Source organism: Camarhynchus parvulus, chromosome 13 (assembly GCF_901933205.1).
Source record: "Camarhynchus parvulus chromosome 13, STF_HiC, whole genome shotgun sequence".
Taxonomy (NCBI): domain Eukaryota; kingdom Metazoa; phylum Chordata; class Aves; order Passeriformes; family Thraupidae; genus Camarhynchus; species Camarhynchus parvulus.
In genome coordinates, this window is record NC_044583.1 from 7,397,746 (window position 1) to 7,421,337 (window position 23,592).

At 48.2% G+C, this 23,592-nt stretch overlaps 1 protein-coding gene across 2 annotated transcripts in view; it reads left to right on the forward strand.

Annotated features, from left to right (window-relative positions):
* Positions 1-23,592, forward strand: part of SEPTIN8 (septin 8) — a 32,276-nt gene that overhangs the window by 1,454 nt on the left and 7,230 nt on the right. The window contains exons 2-5 of one of the 2 annotated variants that reach the window (XM_030957328.1): positions 14,910-15,024; positions 16,296-16,491; positions 17,146-17,326; positions 22,612-22,773. In XM_030957328.1, coding sequence (XP_030813188.1) covers positions 14,910-15,024; positions 16,296-16,491; positions 17,146-17,326; positions 22,612-22,773 — 654 coding nt within the window. Of the gene's footprint in view, positions 1-14,909; positions 15,025-16,295; positions 16,492-17,139; positions 17,327-22,611; positions 22,774-23,592 lie in introns of both variants that reach the window. The other variant, XM_030957327.1, reaches the window with a different exon arrangement.

Consider the following 23,592-nt stretch of genomic DNA (forward strand, 5'->3'; position numbering starts at 1 on the left):
TTTAAAAGAAGAAAGGGTAAAAAAATCCTCCTGATGGTGTTTGGCTCTCATTTGGACACCAGAGGGAAATGGCTGGGCTCCAGCATGGCTTGAGTGCCCAACTCCATTAGGAAGAAACCTGCTTGCTTTGTGCAGTGAGCAGGGATGGGTTTATAGGGATTTTGAGGGTGGGAGAGCACCCTCTCATTTCTATTTGATGTGGGACACACATCTGTCCCAGCTGCTGTTTCCTTTACCCCTAGCTTGCATCTCAGCTGTTGTTCCTCCAGCATCATGGAAACCTCATGATTCAGGTGTTCTGAGTTGTTCTTTCTGCAGGGCTTACAGGTTTCTTGTTGCCATTTTATATTACCATACCTCAGCTCCCTGAGCATGAAGTCCATGTGGGAGTAGCTTGTCACTGCCAAGCAAAGGTGATGATAAATTCACTTATTTTTACCAGCTGTTTGTATTTGCAGTAGGAAGTAATGCTGAAAAAGCCTCTGAAGTGGGGTTTTGATACACAATGGCTCATGATTGGTGAAGCTATTTATAGGTGTCCAGCTGACAATGATATCCTGGAATGCAGTGACCCTTAGGTTTGGATAATGTGTTTTGAAAACTCCCCAGATGCACACTTCCCTTGTGCAGTCATCCAGACTGCCTCTGTCTCCAGCACAATAAAGTTCCCTTCAAGAGCTGCTGTTGGAAATGACCAACAAAAACAAATGAAAGGAAGCTCACCATGGAAATCTGCCTCTGAGGTAGCAGGATCACACCAGTGGTGCTCAACATCACCTTTGTTTTTGTGGCTGTATTGTTGTGAGAGAGATTTGCTTCAACCCCTGGAGACTGAAGTTTTCTGCTCATCTGCTCTGGTAGCCACAGCTGTGTTCAGGGCTTGGGCTGCAAGCATCACTTCTGGAGCTGCTCACCACCATGGTGGAAGGAGAACTGATAAAGCTTGGTTCATTTATTAAATACTTTTATTTTGTCATTAAAGCTCACAGCTTCTCCATTGCCTGGGCTGGCCAGTGCTGAGTTAGCACGTGTGGTGACTGTACAGCAGACACTAGCAGTATTAGCAAGGATGTGGGGATGCTGAGTGGGAAACAGCCCAACCACCACATGCACGTGGAAGCCAGAAGGTGCTTGAAATGCAGGAGCTCTGAAGGACTTGGAAAAGCTGGAAGGAGAAAAAGTGACAGAGAAGTGACTGGAGATGCATTGGAGAATAAATGGGATGAGATGTGAGACTGAGACTGTAAGACTTCTGCTTTCCCAAATCTGTTGCTTTCTCTCTTTTTAAATAAAGCACACTGAGCTCACAAAACTGTCTGCACTAAAGCACAGTCTGACATGGTGGTGCAAAGGCAGTGGGCTCCAAACTGAGCAGTTCTGGGAGAAGAAGCAGGTGTCCTCAGTCTCAGGGTTGGGCTCAGATAAGAGTTTAATGTGAAAAGCTAACTTTGTCCGATTGCTCTGTGTGGACACTGTGACTGCCTGCACGGACAGGGATGTGTGAGCATTGATGCCCAGGGCAGAGAGCCCTGGACACATGACATGTGCCTACCTGGCAGTGTGTGAGCTGTGGCTGGGGACAGCTGTCCATGTGCAATCCTGAGATTTCCCTTCATGTAAGTGATTGACAGCTGGGCTGGTACTGGCAGCTTTATGATAAATTAATGTCCCTTAGAAGATCTTGGAGAGAAAACACCACTTTATGCAGAGGAAAGCTGAAGAGCAGTTTCTCTGCTGGAAGTAGATGATGGGATTTGCTTTGTCTCAGAGAGTTGCTGAGCTTGGGGAGGATCTGACAAGTTTGTCAGCTGTGTGTGAGTGTTACCTGTTTACACACCACTGCCTTCTTGTCACCTGCTCCCAGCTCTGTGGGAGGAGAGGAACCTTTGGATGGTGTCTGTTCCTGCCACAACTGCCATTGTGATAAACTTCATGTGTTGCTTTCTGTAAGCTCAGGTTCAAACCCACCGCCTAAACCCACTCTTCCTGTAAGGGGCCAGCATGATGCCTTAGTCTATGAAAGATGGGCTTGAGGAATGAGCTGAGAACAGCTCTGTGTTTCATGACCAGAAGTCTTATCACTACAGGTCCTAAGCACAGGCTTACATTTTCTTCTAAACGAACTCTTAAGGAAAACCTTTCCATGGCTCAAGTCTAGTGGAAAACGGGTTGATTTGAATTCAGACATTCCCTCTGCTCTCTTTTTCACCCAGACAGTTGGCACCATTTGGGAGTTCCAGTATTAAATCTCTTTATCTGTTTCTGCTATTCAGTTATTTTACCTTTTGCCTGGATAAACTCAAGTGGTCCCCCATGCAGTGTGGAGCACAAGTGACAGATTTTTCTCCAAGCTGGTAGCGGGCACCAGAAAGCCAACCCAGCAGGAGCAGCCCTTCTCCTGTGCTGGCCAGCTCTCCTGCCTGTAGTGTATGGTTTTTTGGGAGGGAACGATGCAGAAAATGGCTTTCCACTGGAGGGGACAAATTGCTGGTTGCATCTCCAAGCCTGAGATCCCTCCCCTGGAATTTCGCCTGTCCTCACGCAGGAAGCCAGCTCTGACTGCCTCAACCACAGAATCAATTACCTCAACCACAGCCCATGGCAGTTCAACACTTCCTTTCAGTGTATGCACTGGGTACAAACGTTGCCCAGAAGAAGATGTTTTTTGGTTTTTTTTCCCTTCCCTGCTGTGGGGCTGTCAGTGCTGGTGAATCCGGGGTGTCTCTTCCTCCGGCAGCATGTTGTTGTGCGTGGGAGCTGCCGAGCTCTCCGGAGCTCTCCTGCCTGCAGTGGGTGCAGGCCGTGGGTGGAGGGACGTGAGCTGGCGGAGCCTGAGGCCGCGTGTGCCCTCAGCACCGGCAAAGCAAACGCGGGCCTGAAGAATGGCTCCCTTTCAGGAGCCGGCACGGTGTCAGGCCTTGTCGTCTGTGCTGTGGTGGCAGCTGTCAGCCAGTCCCCAGCGTTGCTGGAAGGCCAGAAGCTCCCTAAATATTATCTTGTGTGGCAGAACAGCAGGGCTGTCTCCAGCTGCGGGGAGCGGCACAGTCCTGGCTCTGAGTGCCCCGCTGTGCCCAGTCCTGTCGTCTCAAGGCACCACTGTGCAAAGCAGGGCCCATCACTGGGCTGTTTTTCTGTCTGCAGGAGCAGCAGTCACGCTCATCTCCTTTCCTTCCCTTTGGCTCCGAGCTTGGGAGGGGGAGAAGCTGGCGTGATGCTGAATTGGCTTTTCCTGGGTTGTGCAATGAAGAGGAGGAATTTGGGAGGTGATGGGACTGAGGGAGACGTGCAGGGCGTGGGCAGGCTGCACGCTTCTCCCCACCTGTGTAGGGGAAGGGCACGTTTGTGGGATTAGTTTTGATTATTCAGAATGTTTTGAACACACTTCAGGCTGTGGATGGGAGAAGCTGCCCTGTTTGTTTCAGATGCCCTGTTTGTGCCGCCTTTGGGAGTAACATTATCCTGTCCCATACTTGTTTTGTTGAGATGGGCCTTGTGTTTATGCAGATTCTGCTTGTTTCTCTTCTTCCCCACATCTGCATAGCTGCAGCTCTGGGTTTATACCTGAAGCTTTGCATTTGTATTCACTTATCATAAAAGTGTCAGACAGCTAAGAGAGCCCACTTCTTCTCCCAGAGCAGCCCAAGTGAGGAAAAAAAAATCCTGAAAGTGCTCTTTGTCCTCAGTCCCAGCCACGTGCTTTCCTTCCAGAACCTCTTCTCTGGTATAAACAGCCATGCTCATCCAGTTTGTGACATTGGGATGCAGAAGGTAAACCCAGACAGGGAATCGACATCCTCCAAATGGGGTGATGGGAGACTTCCAGAGAGGAGTGGTGTCAGTGAGAACCACAGGATTCTTGGACACAGCCCTAATCGCCTCTCTCGGCTTGTGGCTGACCAGGTCAGCACTGTGAAGGCACCACTTTTAGATGTTCAGATTCCTTTGTGAAACCAAAAAGTGTCTGTCTCCCATGGGCATGAAATTCCAGGGATGTCAGACAGCTGGAGCAAGGTTCCCATCGAGCCCTCTGTCTCGGGGCTCTTGCCCTCTCTGGCTGCACGGCCTCAGCCCCAGACTGTCACAGGGAGCTGTGGAGCCAGAGAGCCTGGGCTGGGTTTCCATCCAAGGCTTGGGGTTCTCCCATCCTCATCACCATTGCATGAGATGCTGTGATGAGTCTGCATTTTGTGTGCAAGGAAACATGTGGGGAATGCATCGAGTCCCCCACAGGCAGCCCTCAGCTGGCTCTGGCTGGGACAGAGGCAGGGCTCAGCCCTCAGCTCTGCTCTGCTGAGTTCACGTCTGCCTGCACAGGGCTGCACAGGCATGCCTTCAGCTGTGGCTGTGTGCAGCATGTTCCCAGAGCTTGTGGTGATGCTGGAAAATGGAACCTTCCCGTGTCTGCCAGGACCTCCCTGCAGTCCTCAGGGCTGCTGCTGGGAGAGGAGACCATCCCCGCTGTGTTGCAGTGTGTGCATTGCTGGGTGCCCGGGCTCTGGGTGCACAGGGGCATTGCCAGCTCTCTGCTCCACACCCTGCTCACAGCAGCCTTCCCTCCTGAGCCGCGCTGATCCTGGCTTTCAGCTCTGCCACAGGGAAATGCTGCCTGGGGAAGGTGGCAGCTGGCCTCCCAGCAACATTCCCCTTCCCTTTTTCTGCAGCAAAGGTGCTTCCAGCTCATATTCCTAAATATAGATTTATTCTGTATTTTCATACAGAACAAATGGTGCTTTCAGCTTATCTTTCTGCTGTGAGGATTTTTCAAATAGAGGTTTTCTTTTCCTTTTTTCTGTTGCCTTGATTCTTCAGATTAAAGGCATTCTGTGCTAATACACTTGGAGGCTTTCTGGAGGCATGTGTTAATAGGATATATAGCAGTCAGCTTATTAGTATGATGACTCTGGTGTAGCCCTCAGAGGAGCTGAGTTGCAGTGGTATATTCTGGGATATTCTCTTTCTAATGTCTTCCAGTTATTATTACAAGAAGATGTGGTCAGTAGCTGGAAGATCTGTTGGTGGAGATGCTGTGGCATGGTTGCATAAGCCAAACTGGGAAAAAGCATACAGTGGTGACCAAAGGCTCTTGGGTTCCCATTATGTCTCTGTTCCCTTCTCTAAAAATATACTGGACAATAGTATTTATTGTAATTGGGCAATAAATTCTGGAAACGTATGTGGGAATTAGCCATGTTTATTTTAAGTGGTAACTAAAGCAAATAAGCTTGGTGACTGCTATCCAGCGTGGCTTGTTTGAGTGATGGGGATCCAGATCCTTTTTCCCCTCTTCGATACTTCTTTTAAACTGCTCCAAACCTTTTTCATTCCAGTCCTTAAGGGTAGGCACTCAGTTTATCTCCTGGCTTTGTCCCACAGCCACTTGTGTTTGCCAAGTGTCTCCTCTTCCTCATGGAAGGATGCTGGGAAACCAAAGAAATTCCTCAGCTTAGAGCAGCTGAGTAAACTGGGAATGCATCACTGCCTTGGGTGAACTTGGAGAAAGTCTGCACTAGATAAGGTGCTAAGATTAGGCTCTTGACAGGGTTAATTGGGAAGTCCATTAACTGAAAAGCCTCAGCAGCTTCTGAATAAATAATTTTTAAAAGAAACTAACTAGGGCAGTGTTGGGTGGCTTTGTTTGTATTTCAGGATCTTTTTTTTTTCAGTCTGTTTAAAAAGTTTCATTTGTGTTTTGGACTTTGCTTGGTTTTGAATAGCTTATGGGGGATGGAATTCTCAGGCTGCCGAGAAGCTGAACTTTCTCATCCTTTAAGGTCATTTTGGAGGAAATGTCTTTCATTTTTGGTTCCATAGCTTTCTTTATTTTTAACCAACTTTCCTTATTCTCAAAGGCAGCCTTCATGTTTGCAAAACACTGTATGCATAATGCCTGGTAAATCCTGCTTTACTCTGTTGTAAACTCTCGTCCAGGACTTGTGATAGAGGCAAAATGCCCATTTAATCCTCTCTTGATTAAGAAAAACCTCACAATTAATTAATTAGGCTTTATAAATGTTATAGGGAAATCACTAAATAACAGCTTAAGAAAAGAAGCATGTGGGAATTTTGCTTGTGGTAAAAAAAGAGAGGAATTTAAGCCAGAAACAGTCAGTTTGTTTGCAGAAAATTAAAACGGATGTTGCATTCACAGGTTGTGAATGGATCAACTTGGATGTGTGTGGTATAAGAAGATGAGGAGTTTACTCTCCCTTGAGACTTGGCTTTGAGCATCAGCAAAAACTGACGTTTTAAGCCTGTGCCATTTGATTCTGCAGATGCGTGTAGGATTTTTATTTTGTGTTCTGTGGTTTGTGGTGTTTCTCTGAAGGAGGAAAGGCTGCTGGGGCTGAAGTGACACTGAAGGCAGTGCCCTCAGCTCAGCTGTGTGCTCACAAGTGCTGAAGGAGCAGGCTGGAGCACAAGGGGAGCAGTGGAGGTGCAGGTCCTTGCTCCAGGCTGGTGCTGGGAGTGTCGAGCACTTGGCTGGGTGCTGGGATCCAGCCCAAGGTGTGCCCAGCAAGGGATCCAGCCCAAGGTGTGCCCAGCAAGGGATCCAGCCCAAGGTGTGCCCCACAAGGGATCCAGCCCAAGGTGTGCCCAGCAAGGGATACAGCACAAGGTGTGCCCAGCAATCCAGAGCATTTGGCACCAGTACCTTGGATACAGGAAAGCAATTAAGGAGTTTGCCTAAGGAGTTCCTCCCTTAAAGGAGCTTGGCTTCTCACTGAAATCCCTGTCCACCTCCTTAGGGAGGAGGCTGCAGTGTGTGCTAGGCACTGGGTTTTGCTGCTGTGCAGCAGAGCCTTGGCTTCCCCGAGACTGCCCTGGGGCACGTGGGGCATTGTGAAACCTTGGCACTGGCCCAAGGATATTTTGAAATATTTGTTTTCCATAGGTGCTGAGCATTGCACTTCACAATGCACTCGCTGGTCACTTACTGGTCTTAACGTTTGTGAGCAGATCTTAAAAATGGGTGCAAAAGTTAAAGGCAAGAACCCCAGCTCTTGACCCTTCTTGCTTCTGTAATATAAAGTGGCTCTGATTTTTACTTGGCATGTCTTGGTGGTGACTCCATATGTGGTTTCTTCAGTGATGTTTTTGCCTGCCTGCAGTGCAGCTGGGAGCCAGGAGGGATATGAATAAAGGCTTGAGTGTCTGGGAAAATTCTTGGCATTCCTAAAAGAGCGGTTTAACGGGGAGGGGGGCTGGGAATTGTGTTGGTTTAGTGGGAGGTTTTTTGGGGGGGACTCCAGTGTAGGCTGGAAGCTTATTGTGAGCATGCAGCAACTGGAGATGGCTGGCTGGCACAGCGTCCCACGCACGGAGAGCTGGCTTGGATGTGGCTGTGCTGCCTGTTGGAAAACAGAAGGAAGGAAAGGCACTTGGCATTGCTGGAGGGAAGAGCAATGCTAGGCATCACCATGTTACCTTTTACAGCTCTTTAGGGTTGCTGCAGCAGGGAAAAACAGTAGTTGCCCTCCCTGCACAGGCGTGGAAGGCTCATGGTCTCAGGTGCATCCTGGTTGAGTGACCAGGGGCAGGAGGCAGTAGAGAAGATGAAAATGAAGCTCTTTATCTCCTATTATTGGTATTGTAAGACAAGTGGTAAACCAGCAGAAACCCCACATCTGTGGGCTTGTTTTTTCTTCCTTTCTTCTTTCCCCATCCTGTTAGTAAGTGCTCCACGATGGGGATCTGAAATTTTAAGCCCATGCTTAAGATTAACTGAAAACCTCAGAATTGGCTGTGTGCTTGCATTTTGCAAATCTCCTTGAGATTAGGTACCATTTAGACACGCCAATTTTAGCCTAAGAGGTGCTGAGAGCTCTGCTGGCCAGCCCCAGTGAGCTGAGTGTGCTTCATTTTGTCTCCAGTGCCAAAGGCACCCACAAGGTCACGCCTACTCCACCTCTGTTGAGCCCTCTGCTAAGACTGACTATGCTCAGAATCCTCTCACTGGTCTCAAAATCCTCTCACTGTCAAATCTGGTCTCATTACCTCTCTTGGACCATGTCCTTCTGCTTAATAGGCTGTGAAGTGCAATCTCATCCACTGGTGCTGTTACACATCTAATAGTCGTTAGCCTGTGAGTACAAGACAGGTAATGTTTCCATGTGTGTTTATGAGTGTTTTGAATGTTGCTCACACCACAGAGGTGTTTTCCTTACATGGGGTGTGGAGTTGCTGTTAAGTGCCCCTCAGCTCTGAGTTAGGCAAAAGAGAGATTTTCTTCATGGAAACACGAGTCCCCACTCACTGCTGTCGCTTTGCAAATGTCAAGTGGCATTTATTGAGCCAGCATTCAGAGATGGAGAGATTCTTCAGAGAGAGGTAATTTGTCAAATTTTTCTGCATTGATCCAGAAGCTGGGCCAAGCCCAGGGAGTGCCTGCTTGGACAAAGAAGTTGAATTTGGCATCTGACACTGTTTGCCCAAAGGTCTCTAGGCAAGTACTCAACTGCTCCATGACTCAGTGCACTTGTGAAATGATGATGACTACAAGTGCCCTCGTAAGGAATCCTGCAGTGGTGGGCATTTGGGGGAGGTTGTGGGGTTGGACTGGGGACCTGCCTGTGCTGGACTCTGAAGCTGCCCTTCTCTCTTTTGTGGTTTATGGAGCTGCTGCCCCAAGTGCCCAGCCTGAGAGGGGCCAGGCAGTGCCTGTGGCTGGCACATGTGAGCCTGTAACTGGGACCAGCTTGCTCAGCTTGGGTTGGATAAACAGCCAGGTATCACTCAGTCCTTTCTCCGCTCAGTTGCAAAATGAGACTCCCTGCACCAGGATGGAATGATTTCCTGATTCCATGTCCTTCCATGCAGGAGACAAGGGAATAGCATCCTACAGATGCCACTGGTGCATGTATTAATCTTTGTGTTGCACACACTGCTGTGGATTGTGGATGGGGCATCGAGAGGGTGAAGTCATTGTTTTGTGTCCAGCAGCAGTGCCCAGCTGTGCCAGGCCAGCCCCTGAGCTCTGCAGTGGCACTGTGGCCATGCAGGGTTTGGGGAGCCCTCCCTGCTCTTCCTCCTGCTGCTCTCTGAGTCACTCTGCTCAGGAACCTGCAATCTGCTAGCTCTGGATTTTCCTTCTGCTTTGATTTGACTGTAAATCAGAAGGGAGAGGATCTGTGTGTGCCTGGCACTCCACGTCCACGTGTTCCCTGCAGGGCAAAGCAGTGCTCCCTGGGAACAGCCAGTGCCACAGCCCTGCTGCAGGGCATCTGTGTGACACAAATGATGCCTGGACCCAGCAAACCACTGGAGGATTTGTCATGGTGTAAGGTCAAGGTGACATCCAGGATTGAGGAATTTAGAAACAGAAGTCTGCCTCAGTAGTGGGAATTGAAGTGCTATGGAAAAGCACCATGCAGATGTTGTGTTGTTGCCTCTTTGTGTTTTTTAAGTGTGTGTGTAAAATGTAAGTTGGGTAAACTCTGGGAAGAGAAGGACCTGAAATACAGCTGCCTGGTGAGCTCCTGGAAGACACAAGCTTCTCCCTGTGTGGGGCTGGCATGTGGAGAGCTGCAGCCTGCCACAGATCCCAGGCTGGTGGTGCAGAGGTGCTGGAGGCAGTGTTTGGGAGCAGCAGACACCTTTGGGTTGAAGGTCACTACTCCAGTGTAAGCCCTATTCATGTAGCAGAAAGGAGAGAAAACTCAATTTCCTTCCTTCTTGCCCTGTAGGTCTTTGCTGTTTAGCCTTGGAAAATGTCAGCTGTTCATCTTTTTCACTTATGTTCTGTTGAGCTGTAGAAATGGGAAAGGGCAGCTCAGATACAGAAAAGTTCTGTGCTATCCCTCAGGGTATACATCCAGAATTCATCACTGTTTATCAGCTAAACCATGTGATGTTTTGTTTTCCCTCTTGATTTTATTCACCAGTTGCTTGTATGCTGATGAAGCAGGGCCCAGAGTTTACATTGCAAGTCCCAGCATGCCAGCTTCACCATTTAACAAAAATAAGTATCACCATTTATGATTGTGGCATTCAATTACACTTCTGTTTAGCCATATGCTTTCACCTGCATCATTCAGGAAAAAAGCCCGAGGGTTGTCTCAAGCAGGAAACACGAGCATATGTCACTAAGGAGAATTTTTTGGTGGGATTACTGAAAGATGATACTTCTAGAGATATTTTTTTTAACCAACTGATATCAGAATGATCTTCTCTATACAAGGCCCACTCTGTTTATAGTGCTCCTGGTGAAAGCAAAGGAAGCTGGGGCAGCACATCTCAAAGCAATCTCAGAGCTGCTCTGCTCTGCACCAGGAGCCCCAGCTAGGAACCCTGCAGCTGAGGGGCAGCTGAGCATGGAGCTGGTCCCATTGCTGACATTCCCCTGGTTGTGCAGGCAGTGGTAAAACCACTTTTCCTGGAACAAGCTGCTGAAAAATGCAATGACGCAGAGTGAAACTGATGCTAATTTGGAGGTGAAGCATGAAGAGAAACTGTGATTGGGTTTTTATTTTTTGAAGAATCATAGGCACACAGTTTGAAGCTGTAGCCTGTGCACTTCTCACAGGTTTCTTTTATCACTGTCTATGAAGAAGAGACAAATTAGTATGTGGTGCTGTGTTGACCCTCTTATGGGATCTGGATTTGGTCTTTCTGATTGTGTTTCTCTGCTGCCTTTTCTTGTTTCACTTGCAGTAAGGGACAAATAACGGATCATCTGCAGTGGCTGTAGTACTTGCAGTAAAGGGCCAAATAACACATCCTCTGCAGTGGCTGTGGTCTGTGGCCAGCTGCCTGCTCCATCTGCCTGCCAGCCCTGCTGCAGGGCACAGCCGTGGTGACCCTGCTGGGGATGGGCTCGGAAGCTGATGTGGGTTTGAAGAGCAGATTTTGGTTCCCTGGGCAGCTCTGAGCTGGTGTAGCCACAGGAATGGGCTGATGTGCCATTGTACATCCCAAATACACCCTCAGCCTCCAGCAGGGTGTGTCCAGGAGCTGGCGTGCCTGGTAATTACAGCACATTTCAAGCACTATGGTTGGAGGTTTCATTTCAGTTCTTGTGGTGCTCAGCTAAATGTGTCCATCTGTGCTACCAAGGACATGTCTGTCTTTCTGCTGCACGCTAGGAAAAGGATCCTGTGATGTTGCTGTCGAATCAGAGCTAAAGATACATAAGATATCTGATCCATCCCTCTGGGATGGCTGTTGTTCCTGTGGCCATGCCCCAGACGCTATTTCTGTGCCTGTTGCCTGGACAGAACATTTGTGAAAACGTAAGGACTTAGGATTTGAAAACACTTAAGTTCTGCTCTGACTTTATGATGAATCTTTCATTTCCCACAAAATTCCAGATTCAAAATATGATTTATCCCCTTGGCTCTCTGCTTCAAGTCTGAAGATCAGCTCAAGGCACAGAAATCTTTGAAGAGCATGTTCAAAGCCTGCAAGTAGAGCCCTGGCAGCTGCCCCATTATAGGATGTTATTAGTGACCCAAGAAGGGATGGTCAGGCCTGCAGTTGCTATTTGAGGTTAGAGTTCCCACCTGGAGCCATTGCAGACTCTTAATTATCACGTTGTGCCATGGTGAAATGGGCTTCAAGAAAGGTTGGCTGCCTCGTGGTGGTTTGCAGCCCCAGGATGGGGTCCTGCCTGGTAAGAAGCAGCAGAGTTGTCTCTGCAGGCTGTCAGATGGAGGGGCCTGGCTCACACTGAGTGCTGAGGAGGGTAGGAGCATGCAGGGAGCAGTGCAACTGGAAAGGGCAGGGCTGTGATCCTGCCTGGCTCTGCCCTGGCTGATCCCAGCTGGCTCTGCCATATGACCTGCCCAGCTCCTGTCCTGCAAGGCACTCTCATTGCTGCCAAAAGTATGGAGAAAGCTCTACTGAAATCCTTAGCTTTTGTTTAAAACAAACCCCCCTACATTACTGCATTAGTGCTGCCCTCATTTATTGCAGCATTTGTGTTCTGGATTGATTATTTATGCTGAGTGTGGCAGGCTGGCTTCTGCTGGAAGGGGTTCTATTTGGAGTGTGACCTTGCCTTCACTGGCAGGTGAACTTTCAAGCTGTCCTTGGGCCACCCTGGCACGTGGGGGCTGGCCAGAAAGGCTGGTCATCTGGGGATGCTGATTCAGGGTGTGGGGAGGCGCCTCTCCAGCACAGGTCCTCACACCAAACTCCACAGGTGAGCAGTGGTTGTATTCACAAGGCTGTCAGGTTTCCAGGCTCAATGGATTGGAGAGAAAGAATAAAACAGTGAAAACTTTTCCCCCTCTTTCTTTATTTTCCTAGCCTTCCTACTTCCCAGCAGCTGTTGCCATTGTTTATCCTAACACAGCAAAATCCCTTTGGAGCTGAATGACAGCTGAACACACTGCAAGCACAGCAAATGGTTTTCTGCTTTGGTATCAGCACTGCCTTGAACTTGAACCAGGTTATTTCTGCTGCTTACAGAAATAAAGGAAACTGCATTTCAAGGTCACTGGCAAAAATTATTCCACTGAAGTTTGGCTCATTGATTTAACAGCTTTGAGAGATGGTGAGCAGCTCTGAGTAGGTGTATTCCTGTCCTGTAGTGAACAGCTACTGAGTGCCAAAAAAAAAACGAGAAAAAGCCCCGTGTGGATGCATTTGGGTTTCCTGCAGCCAAGGCATGACTGAGTTCTCAATGCAGCCTTGCCTGGCTGGAGCCTATTTAAATGCAGCCTTGCTGAGCTGGAGCCTATTTTAAAATCTCGAGCAGTGGTGCTGCCTGTTGCCTGGAAACCTCCTCCCAGCCTCAGGCACTTTCAGCCCAATCATAGCCATCGGCAGCCTTTATTTATTTCCCATCCAAAATGTCATTCCAGGCTTCTGGTTTGTGTTTTTATTTGCTTGTTTTTGTTTATTGCTGAAAATGAAAAGACACAAAGTGTAACCATCAAACCCAGTTCCTTTCTGTGGGAACAGCCTGCCCGGCTGTCACCGCATTGCAGAGCTGGGAGCTGGAGCTCTGCGAGGTGCTGGGACGATGAGGAGTGGAGGCTGAGAGCCTGAGGAAGCCCCCTGAGCTCAGCTGGTGCCTGCAGTGGGTTCCTGTGCCTTGTGCCAGCCTCTTCCTCCAGGGCAAAGCCAGACCTCATCAGCTCTGAGTCTGCCCAGCTCACACGTGTCCCAGGTTCCCTTCCCAGTGTGGTTGTGCCACCCCATGTGAGATCCACAGCTCAGCATTCAGCTGACTGGAGCAACACAGATTCACCTTTAAAACACCCTGTGTATCCTGGGGTCTGAGTTGTAGCATCTCCCTGTGCTGACAGGTGAAGGGAGGAGAGTTAACCTTGGGGATCTCCCTGTCTTAGGGGCTGTTTTTATTTTTAATTCACCTGAACTCTGACCATCTCAAAACTGTAATTGCTGACGTCAGTTACACATGGAAACTTCAAATGATTGCTCTTTCTGCTAAGTTAGTGAGTGTGATTGATCCTGATTGGACAGAATAGGATGGGTCACAGGAGCCCAGCTTTGATTCAATTGTGTTTTTGTCCAGGGAGTCACTTGGGAGAGCACTGGGCTAAAATAATCTGAAAGTGGGTAAAAAATGCTAAATGGAACAGCCAGAAGGTTTGTGTGTGAGGCATGGAAGTTGTTTCAGCTGTTCACAGGTTGTTCTTGTGATTTAAATGGTATATTTTACAAGACTGAGAATATTTGTTCTACCAAAGGCAGAGCTAAAGGGGGCTTTGACTCAAGATACAGTTGAACAAAGGTTTGTGTTTTGTTTAGCAACCTTACTGCAGGCACAGAGGCAAGGCTTATCACATCATTTATTTTCCTCTTGACTTCATTTAATTTTGACAGGCAGCTTAAGCTCTTCTCAGGGATGCTCTTGTCTCTCAGTTTTAGTGCTGGGACATTAAATTCCAATTGTCAGGAACAGACAGAAGAGTCAGAGCCAAACCAAGGGCAGACATTTTTTCCATTCCCATTTTCTATGTGTGCTGGTGGTTAAGAAAAACAATCAATTGCCAAAGAAATTGTGAATGTGAATTAATCACAATTCATTCTCTGAAGTCCTGTCTCCTTGCTTTTCCATGGGTGGGTAAGAGCCTGAGGGGCTCCAGGGATGGTGGTCTGGTCCCTGGGTTCAGACATCATTTCTTAGTTGTGCAGAGAGGTGTGCATCTGTTGAAATTGCAAAATCTCCTGGTTTTAGCCACTAGAAAGAGAAATTACTCTTCTGTCAGCTCTTCTTTGCTGGACTTTATGTCTGCTCTGCTCTGCCTTTCTGTCTAGCACAGGTCACAGAGCCGCTGTCTCCTCGGATTTTGTTGTCTTAGTTCCTAAGCAAAGCCTCTACAGGTGATCAGCTTCTGTGGGGGAGGGAGGGAACAGAAGGGAGAGCAAAGTGCACACGGGGGAGGCAGGAACAGGAACAGCAGAGGAACAGAGGAAAGCTGTGTGCTCACAGATGGCAGAGCAAGAGGGTTCCTTGCCCTGCCTGTGCCAGCGGCACCCCCAGCGCTGAGCGAGCAAACCTCACTGCTTGTGGCCATGGCAAGGGGAATGACAAGTACTCAGGGAAAAATGCACAGTCTGTCAAGCTGAATTCACTGCTGGAGGGTTTGTGAAAATAAAATACCAAAAAAAAGTCGAAGAGAAATGAGTGCTAAAACACACCGTGGTAGGTTTTCCTTTGCTAATCTCTCCCAGCTGCATGTAGTTGAAGCTCACACTGGTGTTTTCTTTACTTTGGAGCCTGGTAGCTTGGTTCTCCCAGCTCCCCATGAAGATCAGTATTTCACACCCTCTCCTGTTGTTGGTGGCTGTTGGGGGATTTGTGCTGGGATGTGCCAAACACAAGCCCTTAGGGGCACTGCTGGGCTTTGCAGCGCCCAGGAGGGTGGGTGATCTTGGTCTCATCAGCCTGATTTGCCATCTCAGTGCAGTTTGCTAATCTGGCTTCTTCTCCCTGGCAGAATGAAGAGAAGAGGAACCTGTCCCTGGGGGGCCATGTGGGCTTCGACAGCCTCCCTGATCAGCTGGTCAGCAAGTCTGTCACACAAGGCTTCAGCTTCAACATCCTCTGTGTGGGTGAGCACTGTCCTTGCAAACAGCCACGGGGGGAGGCTGGGACCAGCATTTACTGAGTGTCCTGCTATGCCACCAGCCTTGGCAGTGACTTCAGCAAGTCAGAAATGCCAAACTCTTAAGAAACACATTGAGTCAAGCCAGGAGGATTTCTGTAATCAGTGGGTTATTGCTCATCATCTCTGCTGCAATAGCTCTGCAATGGGAAGGATCAAAGGAAGGCTGTATATAGCAAGTTAAGTGTTTCCATATGCTAGCTGGGGTGGCTGCATGAGCAGCTTTTGCTGGGTATGCTGTCTAGGTAGATACAGTCAGATGCACCATGGGTTATGTGGGAGCTGCTGTTGGTAACTTGGTTATTTCTGAGTGTGAGCCTGCACCCCAAATCTGGGCACAAGAGGTTTGTGTCTGAGCTGTGCCTAGTCAGTGCTTTCTAGGTGCCAGCATGGTCATCTCTGTGCTTAGAAAGGGAGGGGGACTATTCCTTACTGACTTTAAAATAACCTTATTGTATCCTTGGCTTTTAATTTTGGTATTGATGTAATCTAGCAGGCAATGCTGGCTGGAGTACTAGAGCCCAATTCCTTTCAGTGATGAGATGAGCATAATTTCTTTTTTGGCTGGTTCTTGTAGGGTGTATGAGGTCTGAAGTATTGTAACCTGCTAGACCAGCAGAAATACAGCAGCTATAGACTGTGCAGTGAAGGTTATTTCCTCAGATTTTGCCTCTCTTCACCCCCATGACCAGTAGGGCTGTGTGTAGTGAATAAGGAGTTTAAATGAGGAGTGAATAAGGAGTTTAAATGAGGCTCCTTCTAGGCCAAACTGGAGAATATCACTCTTGTTTCGTTACCAGGAGCAGCAGTTCAAAGCCTTTCTGCTCACAAACAGCTTGTCAGCCAAATATTCTGGGACAGAAGTTTTTGTGATGCATCCCAGGTGTCCTTCAATGGCTACTAAAATTGTCCTCTGCACAGCTTCTCTAGTGCAGGCAAAGTCAGGGGTCATGGAAAGGAAAATAGTGTGCTTTGCTGTGCTGCTGTGTTTTGTGTGATGCTGGGAGGCAAGCCCCAAGTGCTCTGTGCTGTTTGCATTAAATATGGGGGGAGACCTTCAGGAAGGCAGACACTGTCTGTGTGACACCCATATGACAATTACATGTCTGTCCACGAGCCACTCGCGGTGACCTTCCACAGTGTCATTCAGTTCTCTAATTAACGTGCTTTGAAGTGGCAGATTCCCACTGCAGTGAGCTGCTGGTTTGTCCTCCCCAGGTGAGACTGGCATTGGGAAGTCCACGCTGATGAACACCCTGTTCAACACCACCTTTGAGACGGAGGAAGCCAGCCACTACGAGAGCGCCGTGCGCCTGCGCCCGCGCACCTACGACCTGCAGGAGAGCAACGTGCACCTGAAGCTCACCATCGTGGATGCAGTTGGATTTGGGGATCAGATCAATAAGGACGAAAGGCAGGTCTTGTGCCATCTGCTCGGTGTGTCTGCCTTGTGCTTAGACATCAACTGCCTGCAGTTCCCCTTGCAGCACTGCAGAAGTGTCTGTGTCTCTGGTAAAGGAGTCGCTGCCTGTAGTGGTTCTGGGGACAAAGGGTAGAGGGTGAACAGCCAGAAAGAGAGGTGGCAGAAAGTCTTTCCAGCAGAGATTGCTGTCCTCCAGGAGCATGAGCTGTTAACCAGCTGTCCTCAGAGCAGGGTCAGGAATTATCTGTTCTGAACTGGTCTCATTTAACTACACAGACATCTTGTTCAAACCCCAGGTAAAGGCTTTCTGGGATCCCAAGGTGTCTCCTTGGTCATGTTGCATTGCTGCAGACAGATGGCTGAGCCCTAAAATCTGGGCAAAGTTTGAGATGGGGAAGTAGTCATCTTTCTGTGCTCCACTGTCCTTAGACTTTGCAGTGCAGCCTCAAGAATCTCCAGCAACCTTTGGATTATAAGGTCTGTGTGCAAACCCCGCACTTTTCCCATTGCAAAGCTGAATTGTTTGAGTCTTATAACTTGTTTTTAGTGATATCATGGAACATCTAGGAGAATTCCTTCAGCCTTTAGACAATCTAGATTTGTGCTGCAGTGGCTGGCTTGCTAATGGGATGGTTTTAGTTACAGGCCAATCGTAGAGTACATTGATACGCAGTTTGAAAATTATTTGCAAGAAGAGCTGAAAATCCGCCGGTCTCTGTTCAACTACCACGACACGAGGATCCACGTCTGCCTCTACTTCATCACCCCCACCGGGCACTCGCTCAAGTCCTTGGACCTGGTGACAATGAAGAAGCTGGATAGCAAGGTAGGGCCTTGGAGACTACAGTCCCTCTTCCTGGAATACTTCTGTTGGTGCTGATTGTCCTGTGGAAAGTTTTGTTCCTTCTGTGCAAGTGCTGGACTCCTTCCTGCGTGGCAGCTGAGCCATTCTTAGGACTCTGGTAAAGCTTTGTCTGGCCTGGGGGTTGCTGAGGTCCTGTGCTTGTTTTCTCACTGACTTGCCTGAAGAATGTCAGGGAAAGCCTGTTTTCCTGTTGGTTGTGTAAATTCCAGAGTGTCCCTCTACTGTAAGAATCTCACCCAGATTAGCTGATATTTACCAGAGCCATCAGCTGCAGCTCTGTTGGGTGTGTAGGTGAGGATGCCTTCCAGCTTCAGCAGTTAAATTGTTGAGTCCCCTTTGCTGTCCTGACCTGTCAGCAGGAGCAGAGGGGCTGAGAGCCCCCAAAACTGCAGTTGTCCTAGGCTGGTGGTCAGTGCTGAGGAGACAAGGGCTGAGAGAAGCATTGGCTGTGTGTGCTGGTGCACAGGAAGTGTGGGGGCTGTCACTGCTGGCAGTGCCAAGTGATCTGGATAGGAGATCACAGTATCTTCTTAAAGTGTAGATATGGTGAGGAATTCTCATAGTCATAGGAATCCTAAAAGGGGGTGATAAGAGGGTCTGCTGGGGTTCTTTCTTTGTGCATAAGCTGTTCTGCCTTAGGGGGCAGGATGTTATCTAACCAACTGCTTGCTTATGTTCCTGCAGCTGGGAGCAAGTTTCTGACAGTTTTGGGTGTTCCAGCTGGCTTCCAGGGAGAGCTGCAGGAGGCTTCAAAGGTCACTAGTGGCAGCAGAATCTCTTCTTCTCAATGGTTTTCTGTCTCTCAGAGTATTGTTTTAGCAGCAGGGTGGTTCCTTTGAGGTGGCAGGTGCTGTTCAGCCTGCAGAGAGACAGGCGTGGGACCCTGCAGGACCTGGGGATCCCCTGGATTGCACTGAGGGAGCACTCTCTCCTCTGACTGTTGTTCACATGCTGCTCTGTTGGACTTTGCTGCTGGGTTGAGTTCCCCTGTGCTTGCCCTGCTGCTTGCCCTTGCCACCTAGGGCTCATGGCCTGCTTTCCCTTGGCCCCAGTCCAGAGCAGGCACTGGCTCCTTTTGCAGTGGGCTGTTTGTGGCTTTGGCTGTTACACTGACTTCATCAGGAATCCGAAAACTTTCCCTTAATAAACTTTTGTCTCTTGGTACAGTGCCAGCATTACATATTCCCAGAAATATTTTTGGAAGAAAGCTTTTGCACTATTCCCCTTGGTGCTGGTAGTCCCACAAAGCCTTTCTCTCCTTTCCTTCTCATTCCCTACTTTTCACATCTCCCTGTGGTTGCCTTTAATGTGGTCCTTTGGTAGTACCAAAATAAATCCTTTGTGCTTGTGCACAGATGAAAACTTTGTGCACAGGCAGACTTTTTATATTTCCAAACTTCCACTTTAATAACCCTCTCTGGAGCCATTTTACGCCTTTGTTCTCATCTCCCTTCTTGCCACAGCATGAGAACATCCTGGATTTCATGCTGTGGTGGCCTCACACAAGTGGGCACATGGAAATGAATAAGCAAGTGGAGCCCATTGATATTTTCTAGGCATCAGGGATTTATGTTGCATTTCTGCAGCGGTGTCATCCCAGGACATGGGAGCGCTTCCCAGGCACTCCCTGAGGGGTTGTGCAGTGCTGTGCCCCTTTCCCACTACAGATGAACCATTTGTGCTGCTGTGTGGGCAGGGTGAAGGGGATGTCAGCAGAGCCCAGGCAGTTCTGCCTCTCAGTGGGAGCAGTGAGTGGTCACTGAGCAGAGGTGATGTGCACTGGCTCGTGTCTGCTGCTGTGTGAGCACACTGGTATGGTTATTAATTGTTGTGGTGCTGTGGGCCCCAGGATGAGGTGAGAGATGAGAATTTGACTCCCAAGTTCTCAGAAGGCTAATTTATTTGTGATTTTATATTATATTAAAAGAAAATAATATACTAAAACTATATTAAAGAAATAGAAAGGAGACATCAGAAGGCTAGACAAGAATGAATAATAAAAACTTGTGACAGACTCAGTGTCAGACACAGCTGGATGTGATTGGTCGTTAGTTAAAACAGTTCACATGGAACCAATCAAAGATGCACCTGTTGGTAAGCAACCAACCACATTCCAAGCAATCAGATAATTATTGTTTACATTTCTTTTCTGAGGCTTCTCAGGAAAAAAAATCCTGGCAAAGGGATTTTTCACAAAATATCACAGTGACACACCTGAACACACCTGAAATTGTTCTTGAGAGCTTTGTGTGGCCCTTGTTTTACAGTTCAAGAATGAAGCTGTGGAGATGGAGGGTACATCAGAGGCAATGCTGTGCACTGCTCTCAGCCTCTGGACTGGTTTAACAGGGAGTTTGTAGGACTGTGTGGCTCAGTTCCACCTTTGCTTTAGCCCACAAGTGACATGATGTGTGGATGTGGGGTCCTGGGCAGGCTTTTGGCTCTGTGATAATTTCAACAACCAGTCTTGCTTTTAGTGTAAAGTCTACGAAATCCCTTCTGGGTAAAACTGTTTTGTAAACAAAATCTTCCATTGTACTGTAAGACAATATCTGTTTGGCTGAGCTCATGGCCAGCTGTTATCTGGGGTATTTAGTTACAGCCAGGGAGCAGAAGCATCTTCACAAGTGGTTGTAGATAGGTGGAATTTGGCTGGCTGGCTGCTAGTGGGAAGCACATAGGGCCTGACAGGTGTAGACTTTCCACTGGGTTTAACCTGGGAAAAGGAGATAAATCATTGTGCATTTGTATCAGATGAGAAGGTGATTTATTGATTTAAAACCCAGCCCTGTCCGGGGAAATGTGCTGCAGCGTGTGCAGCCATAAGGGCCTGGAGCTCACTGCTTGTCCTGGATGGTTTTCAGTCACCATGTGCTGCTTGAGCTGTGGCTGAGTGCCTGCCCTCTGAGAAGTGACACATCCTGGGCAGGTGGGGATGCTTCAGGCAGCCTGTGCCTCAGCTCTTTGGCTTCCAAAGTAGGATTTGCCTGTTGGCTTCACTGCAGCTTTGATTCAGGAACAGGTTGGGGATAGGGAAAAATTCAGCTGTGTTTCACAGGGCAGAAGTGCCTACAGTCTTATTGCATCAGCAAAATTATTTTCTACCAAATGACAAGTTCCTGTAAGTTTTATTTTTGGAGGTGAGAAGAACTCTGGTCAGAAAGACTTGAGAAGGAGGTGCATTTTTGTCTGTGTGCATGGGAGCTCCCTGTCCTGTCTGGAGCACAGGCTTCCTCTGGTTATAATTCCAGCTCCAGCAAAGCCCTGCAGCACATGGCCTGACAGACAAGGGGACACTGCCCCCCTGTCACACTCAGTGGGCTCACATGCCAGTAGTCAACGGCATGATTTTATTACTAGATCTTCAGATCGAGAATATTGCTCTTCCACCATAGATACATGAATGTTGCTCTAGGATTTTGCCTTCAATCCAAGATCAACATTATTTGTGTAAAAAGAGTGGAATGAATGGAATGAACCCATTCTGGACTTAGGACACACTCAAATGCCATATCCATGCCTCCCCAGTATTGATGTGGCTGTTGATTATTGGGAACACAACTTGTAAAAAACCTTTGTGTTGTGAGCTCCATGTCAGAAGGTGTTCACTGAGCTGCCTTTTCAAAATACAAGAAATCTGGTTGAGGGCACTCCAGCCAGCCTGGGTTTGTGATTTGAGTGGTGCTGAGACCACAGTGGTGACCACAGAGCAGAGCCTGTCTCCCCTGCTGCTAGAAAGCTGCTCCAGGCTCTGCACCCCTGCGTTGCTGTGAGCAGGGCTGAACTGGAATCCCTTGGAAAAAGAAGGGGAAGTTGCTTGGGCTGACTTCAAAGGAATGTGAGCCCTGAGCTGACCGTTTTCTGTGGGAGATGGTGAATCCAAGCCTCCTCAGGTCTTAGCAGCTCAGGGATTCACCCAGCTGTGGTCATGGCCCTTTTACCTTTGCAGTGAGGACATGGACCTGCTGAGCAGGGGAGTAGCAGGCAGCCTTTTCTGTGGGAGATGTGCTCCTTGGTGAAAGAGTCCAGGTCTGTGCCTGAGAAAAAGAGGAATTTATTCTCTCAGATACATTTGCAATGAGTAAATTTAGACTATTTTCATTCAGAGTAAGTAAATGCTTTTGTGTTTAGTGAGTGCTAAACCACTAGACAGAGACAGGGAGGGGGAGCAGGGAGAACCCAAGAAGTGTGGAAAAAGCACTGACCTACAAAGAACTTGTGCTGGGAACGGAATGTCTTTTATTTTAATAATGGGCACCCACTGGAAACCAACTGGTTGCTGTGAATTTCAGCTCTGTAGGACAAAAAGCATTGGCTGTAGGGAAATGTTAGATGGCAAATCAGACTTTCCCCTTTTTTGTCTAAATTCTCGTGTGTCACTGCTGTGAATTTGGCTGCTGTTCAGACAGATGAGTTCTGCTGTTTGTTTAAGCAGCGGTTTCAGTATCACACGTGGCTTTTCTGGGCACAGCAGCATTGTCTAGCGCAGGTTCCTGTGATAGATCCAGCCTCACTGTAGCTCTCTTATGCATGAGGCTGTAATGAACCCCATCACTCCTGATGGATGTGGGATGTGGCTCTTGTTTACTTTTGATCTTGGTGGGTGCTGGGCACAGGGAGACCTCCTCACTGTGCAGCTGGTGGGTGGCTTTGAGCCCAGGTGGATGAAGTTGTGTGGGGTATAGTGACTGCTGGCTGATGTGAAACCAAAGCTGAGCAAGAACAGCATGAAAATGAAAAAGTCTGCTGTGTGGCACCCTGCCCCTTTCTCCGTATAACCCACATGGCACAGCCAAGTTGTGATCCTCACCAGGAGCTCGTGGAGTCCTTGGGGAGGGTCATCAGCTGCTGAGAAGTACCTGCTCTTTCCACTTGAGCACGGGCAGGCTTCACATCAGCTCAATGTGCGTTTCACCCTTGTGCTTGTCTTGTAAAACATCCTGTCAGCACAGCCAGGCGGATGGGTGACAGCTCGGGTGTGACAGCTACACTGTGTACAAAACACAGTGAGAGCAGGGCTTTGATTTGCTCCTTGTGTGGTTTATCTGGAGTCGTGTAGCCAAGTGAGTCCTGGAGAACTCTTCCCTCTAGTGTTCAGCGGGGCTGGGCTGCAGCTCCTGTGCAAGCAGAGCTCCAGGGTGATTTTGGGAGCTGTAGAACAGCCAGTGGGGCAGGATCTGGGTCACCCCCGGGCTCAGCTGCTCACTGGGTGTTTGTCCTTCGTTCCTTCCTGCCCTGTGCTCTAGGTGAACATCATCCCCATCATTGCCAAAGCAGACACCATCTCCAAGAGTGAGCTGCACAAGTTCAAGATCAAGATCATGAGCGAGCTGGTCAGCAATGGGGTGCAGATCTACCAGTTCCCCACGGACGACGAGGCCGTGGCTGAGATCAACTCTGTGATGAATGTGGGTAACGCTGCCTCTCCCATCCCTGCCCAAAGTCCTGACCAGTTCAATTGCTGCACAAAAACACACCTGAAGGGCAATTTCATTGGGAATGTCCAGACACTGAATCCGTGTCCTGGTTTGAAAAGAAAGTGTTTTCTGGGATGCTGGGTGCTGTTGGAAAGCCCAGCTGTGGGTCTCACAGATGGCAAAGGCTGTTGCATACAGAATTAATTAAAATGTGGCTCATGTTTAATCTGGGGGCTCTCTGGAGAAACTTAGCTCTAGAATTTATTTTATTGAATTTTTGAAAAATGCTTTCCTCAAAATTAATTCTGTCTGTTCTTAGGCTACTTTACATTTGAGGAAGAAGGAGCTTTGAATAAAATGTGACAGTTAAGATTTACGTTAGTCTTGTGACTTAAGGAGGCTGAACAGAAAAAACCCAATTTAAAGTAAAGAAGAAAAATCTTTAATCTCTATTTTGTCTTTTTTGAAATTCAGAGATCAAATTCAGACCTGACTGAAGCACATGCAAAAACGCTTTTAAGCTTCTTGTCTCCCAAATCAGAGTGCAGCTACAGCAGTAGAAACAACTGAAATGTTTCCATGTTAATTTTATAAATCAAAAGTAGCTTTTTCATCAAAATGACCGTTTTCCTGCATAGCTGTTTCTGATTAAATGCTTTGTCTTTTCTTTCACCCTTCCCCCTGCCTTTTTTTTTTTTTTAATTCAATCACCATTTGGTTTCTGGGTGGACTAGATAGATGTTTTCACTCTAATAGTTCTTTTTTGCCGAAATCATGAAAACCTTGGGGGATTCACTCTTACTTAAATAA